General features: G+C 53.2%; 1 protein-coding gene across 1 annotated transcript in view; it reads right to left on the reverse strand.

Annotated features, from left to right (window-relative positions):
- HK1 (hexokinase 1) overlaps positions 1 to 17,697 on the reverse strand; it is a 62,020-nt gene that overhangs the window by 2,736 nt on the left and 41,587 nt on the right. Inside the window, exons 10-16 of the mRNA XM_084904245.1 lie at positions 14,591 to 14,895; positions 12,781 to 12,929; positions 12,365 to 12,484; positions 10,954 to 11,049; positions 9,464 to 9,563; positions 4,921 to 5,104; positions 2,225 to 2,380 (exon numbers count right to left, since the gene is read on the reverse strand). Of these exons, the coding sequence (XP_084760371.1) occupies positions 2,225 to 2,380; positions 4,921 to 5,104; positions 9,464 to 9,563; positions 10,954 to 11,049; positions 12,365 to 12,484; positions 12,781 to 12,929; positions 14,591 to 14,895 (1,110 nt within the window). The remainder of the gene's footprint in view (positions 1 to 2,224; positions 2,381 to 4,920; positions 5,105 to 9,463; positions 9,564 to 10,953; positions 11,050 to 12,364; positions 12,485 to 12,780; positions 12,930 to 14,590; positions 14,896 to 17,697) is intronic.

Consider the following 17,697-nt stretch of genomic DNA (forward strand, 5'->3'; position numbering starts at 1 on the left):
GAACAGGTCACGGGGGTTTTTCCCCATCAAAGTAACACGGATTTGTACATTTTTAAAGGATCCCCCAAAGGACTACCTGTTAAAACCGTAGGAAACCTGGCGAATCCAGAGAAATAAATACGGACAATGAAAGCCATCCACAATCCCAACACTGGGGAAAACGCCATCGACACCTATAATATGCTAAATATTAATAAATATTAAATACTGATATGCTAAATAAAAGTGCAATATGCTAACTGACCAGCTGTCCTTCCAGATGACCTTCCGGACGAAGCCGGGGTCAGCAGCCGGGGAAGGAAGGCCTACTGCATTAAGAATCTCATGCATCGGGCCTTTAGGTTTAATATATCTCCTCCCCATCTGTTTTTCCTGGATATCTTTAAACAGCGTCTGTGTTCTTATGCACCACGGGCTTGTCCTTTACATGGGACTTTTTTTTATTGCTTTTTTCCCTATGTCACACGTCTGAGCCATGTCCCGCCGCCTCACCTGGGAACAGGACTGAAAACGGCTGCCCGAGCCTTCCATTCTGGGATGCACCAGCCTTATGTAGCCAGTTTAGAGAAATTTTAAGTTTTCTGTTATCTCATTTTCTGCCAGTAGGAAGCAGCATACTTTTTGTTTGTTAATCCTCACCCAAGGATATTTTTTCCATTGATTTTTTTTTTTTAGAGAGGGAGGAAAAAGGGAGAGAGAAAAATATTGATGTGAGAGAGAGACATCGATTGGATGCCTTCAGGACGCACCCCCAGGTCCGGGGATAGAATCTGCAACCCAGATACATGCCCTTGACTGAGAATCAAACCTGAGACCCTGTGGTGCATGGGCCGATGCGCTAACCGCTGAGCCCCAGCCAGGGCGGAAGTGACATTCTAGTGAAGTCTCCTATTCGTAAGTCTTGGACGCCTATCGCCAAGCGCCTTTCGGAGAGCGGCACACTTCCCTCCCGCCGCAGGAGAGCGTGTGGCTGTCCTCGCCCCCAGGGAAAGGATCCCTTTTTAAGACACCTGACAGTTCGGTGAGAATGGCACCACGCTGGGGCCTCACCTGCATCCTTCTCTCGTAGGGAGGACGACCTTTTTTATCTTTTTCCATGTGTCTGTTGGCCATAGGAACTATTATTTGTTTATCTGTCTCATTCTTACTAAATTGAAAGAGGTGGTGACGACTATGCCGGTGGTCAGAGCAGCCAGCCCTGTGTGAGGACTCGCTGTGTGACAGGTGCTTTACCTACATCACCACGTTTCCTCTTCATTCAGACTAACCGACAGATGTAGTGATTTTAGAGTCGAGGAAACTGAGCCTGGGAGAAACTGAGCAACTCACTCGAAGCACACAGCCAGGGGGACCGAGCGGAGCTCCAGGCCAGGCCTGGTCCAGCCCTGGTGAACTGCGCCCCGCTCTGCACCTTATCACGTGCAATGCAAATGGCCTCCTTTTTCAAATGTTACACGTTTGATTACTGATTTATCGTATAGAAGCTATCAGTAAAATGTGGCATTTTTTTTTCTTTATGATTTCTCATGCACCTCATTAGAACGTTGTGTCTGACCTTCCCATATATGTGGAGTTCCCGTGCACACATACGTAGTGAGGTTTATGTTGTCTTGTTTGTCTGTGTCGCGTGGATTTAATTATTAGATAAGCTAAGAGAACTGGGGAGGGCAGAGGACGTGGGGGAAAGCGGTGAGCAGGCTCCAGCGGAGCCAACACGAGTGTTGCTAATGTGACCGCCGTCAAGACAGGTAGTTTTTCACACTTGTTTTTTGTTTTGTTGTTTTTTTGTTATGCTTCTGCAAGATACGTTCACCTTCTCTCAGCGTGAAAGACAGCAAAAGCAGAGATGAAATGCTTCTATGAGAAAAATGGGAGGAAGGCAGAGGCAGCTTGTTGGGGGGCATGCACACGGGGTGGGCACGCTGTTCGATCACAGATGGCATGAGGGTGGGGCTGGACAGGGGTACTGGGCTCTGCAGGACTCCATGTCCCTTCAACACAGGTATCTGTAATGCTTCTCCACGGTCCTGAGCCTGAGTCCGTATAGCCTACTTACACACGTAACGTCTAACAAATATCATGCCCCAACATACAGGACACATAAGAGGAAAGTCACTTATAATAAAGTGATAGGAGAGAAAAAACAATCTCACACACGGCGCCTGGTGACCCCTGGTCAGGTCCACCTCCGCCCGGCCCCTCAGGAAAGCCCCGCCCCACTCACCTCTCGATCTGGGAGAGATACTTGGTCTGGAAGATGCCCCGCGTCTTCAGCGACTCCGAGATCTTCCCTCGGAAGAGGAACCCCTTCTTGGTGAAGTCGAGCAAGATGTTGCGGACAATCTCGCCCAGGTACATGCCGCTGATCATCTTCTCGTACCTGGAACGGGAGGCGGGTGTCTGCAGTCACCCCGGGCGTCTGGCTGCCCGTCCAGGGCATCGCCAACCCGCACCCCGAGCCCCGTGCTCCCCGCAGAGGCAGAGCGTGAGGCCAGGAAGGCCTGAGGCAGCCTCACCCCTCGCCGGGATCAGAAACGAAACCACCAGCACTCGTGTCTAAGAGCCGGGGCACCTCCCTCCTCACCTACCGTCCTGCTTTTGCCTGAAAAATCCCACTCCAGCTCTCAGCTCTGACGTCCCTTCTCCAGAGGCCTGACTGCTCCCCCCCCCCCCCCCCCCCGACCAGGTTGTATCTGCAGATCTCGGACCCCGTGCCCCTCCCTTGTCCTTCACAAGGCACACAGGTCCACTGCCGCTCATCCCTGCAGCCAGAGCCTCGAGGAGGTGGACCATGTGCGCCTTGTTCAGCTCTGACTCCAAGGGCCTAGCACAGCACAGCGCTAGGCTCTCTGTCAATAAATATCTACAACAAGCAAACGGCTGGGTCTTAAAGGGCCAGGAAGACAATGAGGGGGAACTTCCTCCTGGAGTGTTGGAAGGTTCTGCAAAAACCCAGTCTTGGCCAAGCACCGGGCAGAGCCGGTGACGCCATGCCGGCCGGAGGATCCAGGGGGCATGGCACCCCCTACGGCTGCTCCTGGGGCTTTATTTCCTGCCTCTCCACGCGCAGGAGCCTCAAGAAACGACAGAGGGTTTAAATGCGTCCATGACACGCACCCAATCCCAGCGTCTCCAAGCTGGGAAGTCCGGATACTCTGGGAAGAGGAACCCGGATGCTCCAGATTCCGGGTGGTCCACAGGAAAAAACAAACAGGAACTGGTGCTATTAACGATCAGTTCCCATCCAGTCCTTCCATTCCATCAAGGAGGCCTTCTCAGTCAGGGGCTGATATGGCTTCCGCCCCTTCCAGCCCCTGCGGATCCCTCTTTTAGCAAAGGGGGTCTTCGTTTAGGCAGTGGTTCTCCACCTTCCTAATGCCGAAGCCCTTCAACACAGCTCCTCACGTTGTGGTGACCCCCAACCATAACATTATTTTCGTTGCTACTTCATAACTGTCATTTTGCTACTGTTAATGAATTGTAATGTAAATATCTGTGTTTTCCGATGGTCTTAGGCGATTGTCTGCTAGCTGTTATGAAGTAGCAACGAAAATAATGTTATGGTTGGGGGTCACCACAACATGAGGAACTGTATTAAAGGGTCATGGCATTAAAAAGGTTGAGAACCACTGGTTTAGAGCCTTTGGTAGGCAACAGTAGCTAGAATTAAATAACGTTTTCCACTTTATGATTACCATCTATTTATGGTAATATTGAGTTTTTTGGGATTTTTTTTTTCTCTCCCTCATTATGTTTAAGTAAAGAATATAGGCTGAATTACAGAAAGACGTTAGTAATAGCCTAGCTGGTCTTTGGAGAAGGCAAAAATCTTGAGGGTGTCCTAGAGAACAACTTACATTTGAGAGGTACTACCCAGCCCTCCATCCTGCTCCTAGGGGCACAGCTGAGACTCACACATCCTGCTGATGCATTACAGATGCATTACAGAGGATGCAGAATCCTGGGAACCTGTCTCTAGGCTGGGGACACTGCCACCTCAGGGAGGGCTCCTGAGACCCGAGCTGAAACGCTCCCAATGGCCACTAGGAGGTGCAGGAGGTCCCTACGGGAAGGAAGAATTGCACTGCGCCTCGGCCTCACCCCTGACCAGAAGGCCCCCACTCCACTCCCCCCACCCCCACCCCCCACCCCCAGCCCCACTGGCAGGCCTGAATTCCCCCTGCCCTTTGACAACGGCAGGTCAGGTGTGCTCTCCTTTGACCACACAAGACAAAACCTACTGACCCAGAGGAAGGCTGCAATGCTCCAGGATGAACACGGTCACTGACGGGAAGTGGTGCGGCCCCCGACCCTGTCCCCAGAGGCGCCTGGAGAGGACACCAACCGGGGCCCTCTTGTACCATGTTGGGGGCCAATCCCCATTCCTGCTCTCCTTGGGCCAAAAGCCAAGGTCGGGAGGACACCCGAGGGAGCCTCTGTGTAGACCCCGCTCCTACTAGAATAAGGTGACCAGAAGTCCTGCTTTTTAACAATGTGTCCCGCGTCCCGTGGAGTTTTAAAAAAGCCGCGGGACACATTGTTAAAAATCGGGACTGACGCCAAGGCCGGTGTGGCTCAGTGGATGGAGCTTCGGTCTGCAGACTGAAGGGTCCCGGGTTCGATTCCGGTCAGGGACGTGTGCCTTGGTTGCGGGCACATCCCCAGTGGGAGGGGGTGTACAGGAGGCAGCTGATCGATGATTCTCTCTCATTGATGTTTCTAGCGCTCTATCCCTCTCCCTTCCTCTCTGTGGGAAAATCAATAAAATATATTTAAAACAAACAAACAAACAAACAAAAAAACAAGAGACGCTTGGCAGGACGTCTGGTCACCTTATCCTAGAAGCGTCTTCGATTGTAACGGGCAGAGCGTCAACCCCGTCCCGACCCCCTCGGGCGCCTCCCCCAGCAGCGGAATCACCTCTGCTTCCCCGCGTTCAGGGAGAGCTCGTCCACCAGGACGTCGTAGTGCGTTCTGATGTCGTCCAGGCACCCGTTGTCCCCGAACGCGCCCCACTCCATGTTGATGCACATCCGGCCCTCGGTGCCCTCCACCATCTCCACGTTCTTCATCTCCTCCATGTAGCAGGCGTTGCTGCCCGTGCCTGCGGCACAGGAGGGGACACAATGAGCCGTCCCCGAGGCCCGGGCTTTCAGAGAGGGGAGCAAAGTAAATAGCGTCCCTTTCCCAACGTTTCCCAGAAAAAACCTCAAAACGTACAAGGAGGGTCAGATCTAAGCCATCCAGAGCATTTGATTAACTCGCTTTGTACGAAGAGCCTCCTGTCTCCTGCCCAGGAACACAGGACTGTGTTTATCAATATTTTAATGGGAGGCTGTCTTACAAGAAAGGGATGGATCTTCAATGGCGGGCATTTAGGCTTTATTTAGATTGGGAGGATATTTCTCTCTCCCACCTCCTGCTCCCTCTTCCTTTCTCTTCACACACACACACACACACACACACACACACACACACAATGTTGGGGGTTGTCTACTATTATACCATAGATGTCCACTTATCTTTTCTTCTTTTGTTGTGTTGTGGGTTTTTGTTGTTGTTGTTGTTAATCCTCATCCAAGAATATTTTTCCATAGACTTTTTTTACCTTTTTTTTTTTAAATATATTTTTTATTGATTTTTTTACAGAGAGGAAGGAAGAGGGATAGAGAGCTAGAAACATCGATGAGAGAGAAACATCGACCAGCTGCCTCCTGCACACCGGGCATGTGCCCGCAACCAAGGTACATGCCCCTGACCGGAATCGAACCTGGGACCTTTCAGTCCGCAGACCGACACTCTATCCACTGAGCCAAACCGGTTTCAGCTCCATAGACTTTTTGAGAGAGTGGAAGGAAGGGGGAGAGGCAGGGAGAGAGAAACATCAATGTGAGAGACACATTGATTGGTTATCTCTGGCATGTGTCCTGACCTGGCCGGGGATTGAGCCCACTACCGAGGTACATGTCCTTGACCAGAATTGAACCCAGGATGCTTCAACCTGAGGACCAATGCTCTATCCACTGAGCCACGTTGGCTAGGGCCACTTATCTTTTCCTATCAAAGACGGCCACGGACTCTGGCTGCTCAGTAACCGCTCCTGCGTGTTCCAGAACGAAGCCCACAGTGGACCCCACAGGACACTGTCCTGAGCATTTGAAAGGAGCCTTTGTAAGGTGACGACCCTTCACACTTTGGTACCACAGACCTTTCTGAAAATCTGACAGTTCTCCTGAGGACCTTTCCCCTGGGTGCACCACAGGCTGTACACACACAATATGGCCAATAGATTCCAGGGGCTCAGGAGCTCTAATATCATCCCTGAACCGCCCCAGAGAAGGCAACTCAGAACCAGTGGGACCACAAACTGTTTGCTGTTCTCATCCATTAGGAGTTAAGTAGAGAAATTGAGAGGAAGTCCTTGAAAACTTTCACAGACTTTTAATTGCCATGATATCCAAGCTTGTGGTCATTGGCCTTTTCTCAGTGAATGGACTGGACATTTAAAAACCAACCAACCAACAACCAACCGGACTGGCTCAGTTGGTTGAGCCTCGTCCTTTGCAACAAAAGGTTGTCAGTTTGATTCCCAGGCAGGACACAAACCTGGGTTTTGTTCAATACCCGAATGGAATGCATACGAAGACAACGGACCAATGTTTATTTTTCTCTCACCCTCCCTTCCTCTCTCTAAGCATGTCCTCGGGTGAGGGTTAAACAACAAACAAACAAACAAAAACCAACCAACTAACCGAGAAGACCCTCGTAAAGAAATTTTAAATGTGCTCCTGAATCCCCTGGAAAGCCTGCTAGTGAGGATGCAGATTTCAATTCAGGTCTGGGGCGGGGCCTAAGACTCTGCATTTCTGACACTCCCGCAGGTGGTGCGGAGGCTGCTGGCCCGTGGACCACACGTTGAGTAGCAAGGCCCTGGAGCACCATCAGCCGGGCAGAATGCAGATACAGCTGGACTTTCACCAGGAGGGAACACAGGGGCATCCCTACTGGCTAGACCAGTGGTCGGCAAACCACAGCTCACAAACCACATGTGGTTCTTTGGCCCCTTGAGTGTGGCTCTTCCACAAAATACCTCGGCCTGGCTGAATCTATTTTGAAGAAGTGGTGTTAGAAGAAGTTTAAGTTTAAAAGATTTTGCTCTCAAAAGAAATTTCAATCCTTGTACTGTTGATATTTTGGCTCTGTTGACTAATGAGTTTGCCGACCATTGTCCTAGACCAAAAGGTCTTTGCCATTACCTGAAGCAGAATTCACAGGCCTCTGGTTGGGTAACTGGATTGTTTTTGTGTTCTCATCTCCCTTTCACCTAAAGTGTAAAACTGAGAAATGAAAGTGGGTGCAAAGAAAGCCAGACTAGCCAAAACCGGTTTGGCTCAGTCAGCCTGCGGACTGAAAGGTACCAGGTTCAATTCCGGTCAAGGGCATGTACCTTGGTTGCAGGCACATCCCCAGTAGGGGGTGTGTAGGAGGCAGCTGATCGATGTTTCTAGCTATCTCTCTCTTTTCCTCTCTGTAAAAAATCAATAAAATATATATATTTTTAAAAGAAAGCCAGACCATGAAAATCATACTTTCTGCCCCTGGGAGTTCTGAGCAGAGCGCTCGATGAGCAGGGAAGTAAAATGTGGCTTTGCATGCAGCTGGAGCTGTGGAGAACCCCACCCCACCCGCCTCTCCTCTCGTGCCAGGAGCAGCTACCTGGGCGGCCCTGACCCCCAGGTAGGAAGGTGAGGCCTGACCTGGAAGTGGAGAATGCGCTGTGTCACTCTGGCTTTGCATTTCACTCCCAAGCCCATTCATAAAGAGGAGAGAGGGAGGGGTTGGGTGGAGAAAGCTTTGCAAAGCAAAGGAAGAAACAAATAAGCCCAAAGCCAGGCCCCCAGAAACCTTTCACCTGGAGCTGCCCACCCCGCCCCCCCTTCTTTGCATTTCCACAGGAGCCCAACGTGGTTCAACCAATAAAAAGGCCTCGCTGGCACCCGGGCCAGCCTGCTGGGCTTTTCCCAGCTCCAGAGGAGAGGCCCACGCAGCAAGGCGCACCCTCCCTGTCCACATCGGGTCTGCAGATGTTGGCTAAGAACCGGGGTTCTTTTCCCAGCACCCCCTGACACCAGGATCAGCAGGTCCAATTAGACAAGTGGTTTTCCCGCAGCCCAAATCAGTATGCTTCCTGAAGTATGACAGCAACCATACTTAGGTAAGAACTGCTGTTTGAATTTTAACCCTGCTCTTCTGGCTTCTGCACTCACTCACTTGCTTGCTTAAACAATAGGGTAGTTGCCTCAGCTTCCAGACTGAGACCTGGAAACTCACAGAGGTAACTTTCCTGTGCCTGTGGACCAGGACCACAGGAGACAGATTCTCACTGACTCAGCAGCTCCAGGAGTTGAAACTGCAGATAACCTTAAGAGATTAATTTGGCTCAGTCCCGCTCCTGTATTATTTGCTATCCCAAGATAGGTCCACGTTCCAGCGTCCAGCAGGACGTTGTTCCCAGCCTTTAGAATTTAGAATTCAGAACAAAGGAAAATTCTCATGGTTTAGCCCTTTAAAAGGACTGCCTACACCACATGTGTCAAACACAAGGCCCGCGGGCCAAATCCAGCCCGCCAGGCCTTGCAATGTGGCCCGCACCGCGCTGTCATCACTGCACTCCGCTGTCAGTTTATGACATTGTCAGTTTATGACTGTTCAGTAAACCATTCGGCCCGCGATTAAGGCTGGATTTTAGATTTTGGCCCCTTCTCTGATTGAGTTCGACACCCCTAGCCTACACAGTCTGTGAGTGGACTCCACCTGCGTGTGGTACTCTTGCGGCTGTCCTGGCCAGCTCAATAAATCCTTGCCTGTTTTTTTTTTAATCAATTAGCAGCCTCCGGTAGTCTTATTTTGAATGCAGGGTTCGACCCCACAACACTTCCGGAATCAGTGCTCCTAAGACCCAAGCCTAATGTGCTTGGGCTATAAGAGGACAACCTGCAAAGCCAGCAGCAAGCCCCTCTCAACCCACGTCAGGGGCTGGGACTGCTCACAAACAGCGGCTGCTGGCACCCAAGACTACTCTCCAGCTCCTTCCCACAGTCAGGCCGGAGGAGTCCGCCTCTCCCTTCTAGGCCACAGGCTGGCAACACCTGCCTGGAGCTTCTCCACACCAGCTCCCGTGCTCCCACCCATCCACCCGGCCACGTGAGCCACATGAGCCACGTGAGCCCTCCTCCCTGGAAAGCTCTGCTCAGTCTGGTCACTGTCGCCGTGGCAGGTGCTGGGGAGGGAGCCCCTGCAGGGTTCTGGAGCCTGGGTCAAGGATAAAGCTCTGGAGGTGGCAAGGGGGCAGGACTGACAGATCCTGTCTCACACAGAGGGCTGAGCTGCTGGTTCAAGGCCCCACAAAACAGGAACCCCAGCCCTCCCTGCCCCGCGGAGAGAGACCTTCCAGGACACCCACCTACGATGAGTCCAACCTCACAGGTGGGCTCCTCGTAAGCACAGGTCATCATGGTGCCCACTGTGTCGTTGACCACAGCCACCACGTCCAGATCAAACTCCTGGGGAGAGAAACCGACATGGCGTGAGCTCTAAATGTTGAATGGATAAAAGGCGAGGGACTTAGCCCGAAAGCTCTTTCTCTTGGGGTTTAAAGCCTTATAGCCTTCCAGGGGGCAAAATGCAAAGACCAAACCCACGTCTCACTCAGAATCTGTCTTTCAGATATCGCCATGCAGGTACACAAAGGAGCGTGCACAGGGGTATTTACTGAGTGACTTGCATGAGCCAGAACGAGAAGCCTCCCAGAAACAGACCAACCGTGGTCCCGAAGAACCAGGACTTGCTGTGTGAAGTCACTAAGTTCAGGGTGGCTTCCAATGCAACGATATGAAGTAACTGACACGTGGGGACATATTCATGCCACACACATTCATGGCTCCAAGGACCCACCCAAGAATCCCTTTAGAATCCCCACAGGCGTCAAGGAAATACGCCCGATGCAGCCACGCAAAGGTGTCTGCTTCCTATTAAATTTTAAAAAAGCAACTTGTTATCTAGCATATGTGGTCTGATTACAATTTTAAAAAGTGTGTGTTGGTCCATGCATGAAAATTAAGTTGGGGGAACACTAACACTGAGCTGTGAAATGGGCAAAAAGAGATCATCGGGTTTCTTCTCAATGACATAGTAGCTGCTGGCTAGCATACCCTTCCGGTGGGACCGGTCCCTCCTTCACACCCATTCACTTCAGCCTTCCTGGTCACCTAGGTATTTATTTGTCTGCTCTTTTAAGCTGGAAATGTGTGTGTGTGTTTTAACTTCATACTGATTCCCTGATTAACTCACGAGTTAAATAAAGTCTCTGGAATTTTTCACTTTCTATTTTGTCAACAGAGGCCGGCAGAAACACAGCTGTGGTGGAACAGAGCTGGACTCCTGACTGGTTGTGATTGGGAGAACACCTCCCATGGGGCGCCTTGGCCTGTCAGCCCTGCTTCTAGGATCTGAGCCCGGGGAGGATGGCTTCAGGGAGGGGTCAGAAACGGGGCGCTGTGGTCTGGGTTGCAGGCTGTGGGGGAAGCAGGCAGTCCTTTGCGTGTGTGCCGAGCTTGCTGTGATGGGGGTAAACGCCCATCCTGCCCGGTCCCATGGCGGTCACCAGTGGCTGTGGTGATGTTTGTGTTCTGTGAGGCTGTTGTGTCCCACAGGAGGACACCAGGTCTGACAGTAGTGCCAGGCTCTTTGGAGGAGGTTGTGACTTCACCTTGTCAAGCAAACTGTCCTTTAACAACTCCAAACTGCTCACCTCTGTCTTTCTGCCGGCTGCTGGGGGAATTCCTACCAGGCCATGTGCCTCTGGGTTGTCAGGGTTCTTTGTGACCAGCAAGCAGGATTCTTAGAACCCAAAGGCACCGTCAGCACGTTTAAAAACAGCTTTGCCATAGTTACCTCTCTCCTTTTCACCGCGTCCCGTAGTAAGGTGGCCACGTCGTGCCCCACACAGTCGGTGGCCTTGAACCCCTTCGTCCAGGTGATCAAGATTCCCTGAAACAGGAGAGGCACCGGGAGAGGCCTGTGAGGTGAGCCTCTAGGGGCCGGACACAAAATTCCTTCCCTTCCTGAGTCACTATGTGCGGAGAATTCACGGCACAAAACCCCATTCCTTCCTGAGTCAACATCTGCTGAGACTGTACAGCGAGACTATGCTGGGGACACGGAGGCACAAACCAATAAAACGCGGATCGTCCTCCACAGGCCTGACTCCTCCTCACCATCCTCACAGCCGTCAGTTTACAGCCCCCATTTCACAGATGGAGAAACTGAGGCATGGGATGTGAAAGGTGCTGCCCCTGATATAACCAACGAGTTCCCCAACAACCTACGTGGAGAAATGCTCATTTTTAGTAGCACTGTCACTACCGGAAGTAAAACCGATCAGGCGGCAGGGATGCCACTGGTGGGTGTGAACGTGAACTGCAAAGCACAAGCTTGTATGGATCCAACTGCTGGCACAGAACAGGCCGTAAGAGGGGAAAACCCAAGTCAGCACTGTCCCTGCATTAACTGGCTTCCAGAGGCAGGTGCCCGACCTGGCGTGCCTAGTTCTGCCAATCATACGCTTCAAAGCCTGACCCAAGGCCAAGTGTGATGCAAGGTCCCCTCCAGGGCCTCCACCCTGGCCAGGCATCACCTGTGACACGCAGAGGCCCTGTGGCTCTTTCTGCGAGGCAGGCCTGCTCTTGCCTCCGTGACTCTGCAAAAGAGGTTCCCTCTGCACAGAGCATGGCCAACCGACGGACCGCCCCAGCACAGTGCTGGCTGCTGGGAGGCTGGGCTCTCGGAACGGCAGGCTTCCTGAGGACAGGCACTGGACCTTCAGCTCCACCCAGTTATCCATACTCAGCAGGTGCTCAGCCCTGACCCCACGCAGGCAGTGACCTTTCCATCCCATTTTCTGAACATTTCCATGTTGACTCTGTTCCATCTCATTCATTGAACATTTATCAAGTATTTCTTCCGATAGCTCTCTGTGCTGGGGCATGTGGGAAACTAAGGTTATCGCTAATAACTGCAGGAGGTGCTACGATCGGACAACGCTAAGAGGAACAGGGAACACGGTGGAGGGTGCTGTTCTCTTTGTCTGAAGGACAGAATACTCCCCCTGCAAAGGTAAACGCTTTAAATGATAAGAGTCTGAAGATGTCCTGGAGGGCGTGGCATAAAGCCTGGGTCGCCCGCCCGCCTGTGACGTCTGGGCCGTGCGGACCCTGAGGAATGACAGCGAGGCTGGAGGAGGCCCCAGGGCCAGCTCGCGCCGGCCAGCGGACAGTCAGCACTGCCCCGTGTCTGACTCACTCACCGCATCCAAGCTCTTCTGGCTGCAAGGGAACGAGAAGGTGAAGCCCAGCGGCATGCGGGGGCCTTTGATCCCCATGTAGTCCAGGAAGTCGGAGATGCAGGACACGATGTGGTCAAACAGCTTTAGGAGGAAAGAGCGGATTGCGTGTGTGTTCTCTCGTTTCATACTTCGAATGCACTCGCACAAATGGACATGGACGCACACACAGACACACACCCCAACACGTCAGAGCGTGCCCCCCTCTCCGGCGTCCCCTGAGCACCGTCAGCCCAGCGTGGCTGACGTGCCTGCTGCTTTCGGGCCACAGAGACACCTGCAGGCTGCAGGCATCACCTGGCAGGGGCTGGGGCCCACCATGCCGCCGGCTACGTGACACACACACACAACATGGTGATGTAGAAGCGGAACCGTCTCACCTCCTCCCCCGTGCCCTGCATGATCTCGATGGGGATGGCATAGATCTTGTTGTGCATTTCCACCGTTCTCTTCTTCCCACTGCGGATCTTCACCAGCAGGACGCGGAAGTTCGTTCCTCCCAGATCCAGGGCCAGGAAGTCACCATTCTCTGCCGTAGACAAGAACAGGAAGACCCTCAAAAGCAGCCAGGTGCCTCCAGGCCGCCAGGGACCCTAGGACTCCAGGCTTTCAAGGGAGAACCCTCCTCCCCCATATTCAATAAGGGGGGGGGGCTCTAAGTCTCTCCTCCAGCACACAGCTCAGGCTCAGAGGGGGGTGTCCACTCACGCACAGACCACCACACCCTGTGAGCCTGACAAGGACAGAAGGCCCCACCGATGAACCAGTCTTCACCACAAACACGCTTCACCGGGGTTACTGAAATACCTGGCCACACCCTCATGATGGGAAACCTCACACCAAGATGAATAACATCTGTCCGTGTGTACGGAGCCTGCAGACATGGCCACCGTCCTTCCCCTCCCTGCCCATGTGCTGCTTTGCAAAAGTGACCGCAGCTCTTCCCGTTAAAAGGTGGAGTCTGTTTCTCCGCCCCTGGGATCTGGCCTGGCCAATGACTTGCTTTGTTGGCCAACCGTGTGGCAGAAGCCACGCTGAGCCAATCCCAGCCCAGGCCTCCAAAGGGCTTCAAAGTCCCCCCTCTCCCTTGTGGACCCCGCTGCTACCTCGTGAACAAGCCCCCTGTGGCCCACTGGAGGGGGACACACACGGCCAGGCTCTCCTGCACCCCGGCTGCTGCTAACCAACTGCCAGACACGTGAGGGGGGACCCTCAGCTGACCCACCAGTGGCTGCGGACACATGAGTGAGTCCAGCCAAGATCAGCCGAGCCGGGCCCAGGGGAGCCACCATACACGGCTGACCCACAGACCCCCAGGCAATAACGAGTGGTTGCTGTGTGAAGTCACTAGGTTCGGAGTGGCTTCCAATGCAGTGATACGAAGTGACTCACACGTGGGACATATCCATGTCGCACACATTCATTGCTCCAAGGACCCACAGAGAAGCCCTCTAGGGTCCCCACAGCGGTCAGCTCCAATGACACCCAGCAAGGTGAGCGTGAAGGGCTGGCCGCTGTTCTCCCATCTGCCTGTCTGCCTCATGCGCCCCATCGGGGCTTAGGAGGGAGGGGTGCGTGGGTGTTTATCCTACCGGCGTACCGTGTGTGTGAGACAACCTATCGCGCCCCGGGGAGCAGGGTGTGCCCAGCGCGGTTCAGGAAGGACCCGTTGTAGCTCCCAGCAGGCTGTGGTCTGAGAGAAGGCGCCTGCCCAGGAGGCCCGGCCAGGGACGTCCACTGCCCCGAGCCACACGCGGGCAAGCCAGCGATCAAAATGAAAAAAAGCGAGTGTGAGCCGAAACCGGTCTGGCTCAGTGGACAGAGCGTCGGTCTGCGGACTGAAGGGTCCGGGTTCGATTCCGGTCAAGGGCATGTACCTTGGTTGCGGGCACATCCCCAGTAAGGGGTGTGCAGGGTGTGCAGGAGGCAGCTGGTCAATGTTTCTCTCTCATCGATGTTTCTAACTCTCTATCCCTCTCCCTTCCTCTCTGTAAAAAATCAATAAAATATATTTTTAAAAAAAGGAAAGAAAAGAAAAAAGTGAGTGTGAGTGAGTGTCTGGCTCTTGCCAAAACCATGCAACGCCAGTGCCCATGCACCCGCCGGACAAGCCAACCTCCCTGCTGCCCGCCATGCCCCGGTCATGGGTGCGAGCAGCAGGAGGGCCCCGGGGCCCGGCGGAGGCCTCACCGGTCCCGTCCGGCGTGCTGCGGACGAAGGAGGGCAGCATCTTCACCACGGCCTTGTCGTTGGTCGTCTTCTTCAGCCCCATCTCCATCTCGGCCCGCATCCTCTTCTTCACCTCCAGCAGCTTCTCCTTGGTGAGGCGGAAGTGCGCCAGCGTCTCCTCGATCTGCCGGTGCTGCTCCGCCAGGCGGTAGGCCACTGCGGTCACCATGGCCGCCCCCTTGCCGCTGCCGCTCTCCGACAGGAGGAAACGCACGTCGCAGTCGGGCACCAAGCGCCTCAGGGTCTTGTGGAAACGTCGAGAAAACCTGGAAGGGAGGGACCGGGGGCCACAAGAGCTGGAATGAGCCATCTCTCAGGAACCTCCTATACCCTCCCCCCTTTTTCTTTTCTCACATATTTTTAAAAAAAACATATATTTTATTGATTTTTTTACAGAGAGGAAGAGAGAGGAATAGAGAGTGAGAAACATCGATGAGAGAGAATCATTGATCAGCTGCCTCTTGCACACCCCCTACTGAGGATGTGCCCGCAACCAATGTACATGCCCTTGACCGAAATCAAACCTAGGACCCTTGAGTCTGAGGGCAGATGCTCTATCCACTGAGCTAAACCGGTTTTGGCTCTCACACATTTTTAAAAAACATATATTTTATTGATTTTTTGAGGAGAGGAAGGGAGAGGGATAGAGAGTTAGAAACATCCATCAGCTGCCTCCTGCACACCCCCCACCGGGGATGTGCCTGCAACCAAGATACATGCCCTTGACCAGAATCGAACCTGGGACCTTTCAGGCCGCAGGCCGACGCTCTATCCACTGATCCAAACCGGTTTTGGCTCCTTTCCCACACTTCAATTCCATTTCCTACACTGGCTCTTCTCGTTAGCCAGGCGCACACGCCCGCTGTGGGGAAGTTAAACGCAGACAAGCGGGAAAGAAAGACAGAAAAGTTCATCGTCACACGGAAAAGGAGAGGGTTCTCGTTATCACACGAGCATCGAACACGGACATTCAGGGTCCAGAGGATCCTGTCCTCCGCCACGAAGAGGAGAGACAGCACGGCGCACAGAGCCCAGAGCTGGCGTGTCAGGTGAGGGGAGCGCGCGGGGAGCCCCGGCTCCTCCCCATCGGGGCCGGGGCCTGGGCCCAACCTTGGGGTTCCGAGGATGCCAGCGTCTGGCTGCCGGCGATGTGCGGGGACTAACGGCGCTCATTCAACGCTTAGATCAGAGGCTGGCATGAGGGCGAGGGCTCGGGGATCACTCCTGCTCTTCACTTTCCCGTGGGCCTCCCCCCGCCCCAGGGTCTGCGCGTTCTCCGTGGCTAGAAGAGGACTCGAGGACAGGACTCACGGGGACACAGGACTTTCCCGGAGTCTGTGGTCTGCTGTACGGAGGGAAGGCTGCCTGCCAAAGGAAACAGGGAAGCGGGCACCCCGAAATACTAACAGCGGTCAACTCCAGGGGCGGGGTTAAAATGACTTCTGTTCCCTGTGTAACTTTTTAAACTATCTCCAGTGTCTGGACCGAATATATGTTACTTCTAAGATAAGAAACACTTAGTCACAGTTATCTTTTAACCCCCTTGTATGCCATAAGCGTCTATAGACGCATTATATTAAAAATATCGGGGCGTGCGGGGTGGTCTCCGTTGGGACCCGTGGCAGTGAACTGGCTGAATGTGGTGGTGCAGGTGAAGAGTTCTGGAGATGGCTGGCTGGCGCCAGCAGCTGCTCCACAGCGTGACAGTACTTATACTGCTGAACTGTACACTCAGCACTGGTTCAGAGAGGGAATTACGTGTCCATATTATGTGTTTTTGCCACAATTTTAAAAACATTTTTAAAAATATATATTTCATTGATTTTTTTTTTTTTACAGAGAGGAAGGGAGAGAGATAGAGAGTTAGAAACATCAATCAGCTGCCTCCTGCACGCCCCCTAGCTGGGGATATGCCCACAACCAAGGTACATGCCCTTGACCAGAACCGAACCTGGGACCCTTGAATCTGCAGGCTGATGCTCTATCTACTGAGCCAAACCGGTTAGGTCTTAAAAACTTTTTAAATGTCACGTTGCAAGTTTCTAAGCTTCCTTGTCTAAAACTTTTCTAAGAAATCCTCTCCAACCACCACCAAGATAGCACGTTCCAATGTAAAAAATGTACAAAGACTCGAAAAACACAAAGAAGTGAAACGATGACCCTGACAGATAATAATAGCTCACCGGCTCACAGCCTATCCCCTCAGCACCTACTTCCGGGTGAGCCAGCCTCCGTTCTCCCGTCACTGGATCGAGGTGTGAAGGTGAGCACCCCCCTGCGAGGCCCCCCCACCTGCACATCACACAACCCCGGAGGGAAAGCACCTGCGATTCTGCACAAAAGCCATGTCCTAGGACAGTGGTCAGTAAACTGCAGCTCGCGAGCCACATGTGGCTCTTTGGCCCCTTGAGAGGCTCTTCCACAAAATACCACAGCCTAGGTGAGTCTATTTTGAAGAAGTAGCATTAGAAGTTTAAAAAATTTGGCTCTCAAAAGAAATTTCAATCGTCGTACTGTTTGACAATTGGCTGTTGACTAATGAGTTTGCCGACCAGTGCCCTAGGCCGTGACTTTTGTGCAGAATCGTTCAGACTCAGCATGAAAGCTTAGCATTCACCTCCGGCCTTTTACAAGGGGGAAGCCATGTCCTCAGTGGCCTCCGGGGGCTGTGGCAGGGGAGGCGTCCCACAGACAAGAAGTCAGCCCGGGGACCACTTACAGCTCACACCTCCCTCTGGCTCTCGGAGGCTAAGTGTCGGCAAGGTGCCCGTCTGAAAAGGTGACATCTGAGGGCCTCGCACAGGAGCCGCACATCAGGAGTGCGGGCGCTGCACCTAAGACCCAGGCTTCCGTGAGGATCCAGGTCCCTGATGACATGAGGACCAGCGAGAGAACTGAGGATGCAGACACATCCCACCCAGGGCTCCTGGCAGCCGCAGAAATCACTAGCAAAGCTCACGAAATGGGAGAGAGGACAGTGCCGGGCAGAACACCACCGGTGAGAAACGGCTGAGGGCCGGACCCTTCCCAGGCGGGCGACCCCGACCTTCCTGCCCAGAACCAGGCCC

This window comes from Pipistrellus hanaki (assembly GCF_964339955.1).
Source record: "Pipistrellus hanaki genome assembly, chromosome: 14".
NCBI lineage: Eukaryota > Metazoa > Chordata > Mammalia > Chiroptera > Vespertilionidae > Pipistrellus > Pipistrellus hanaki.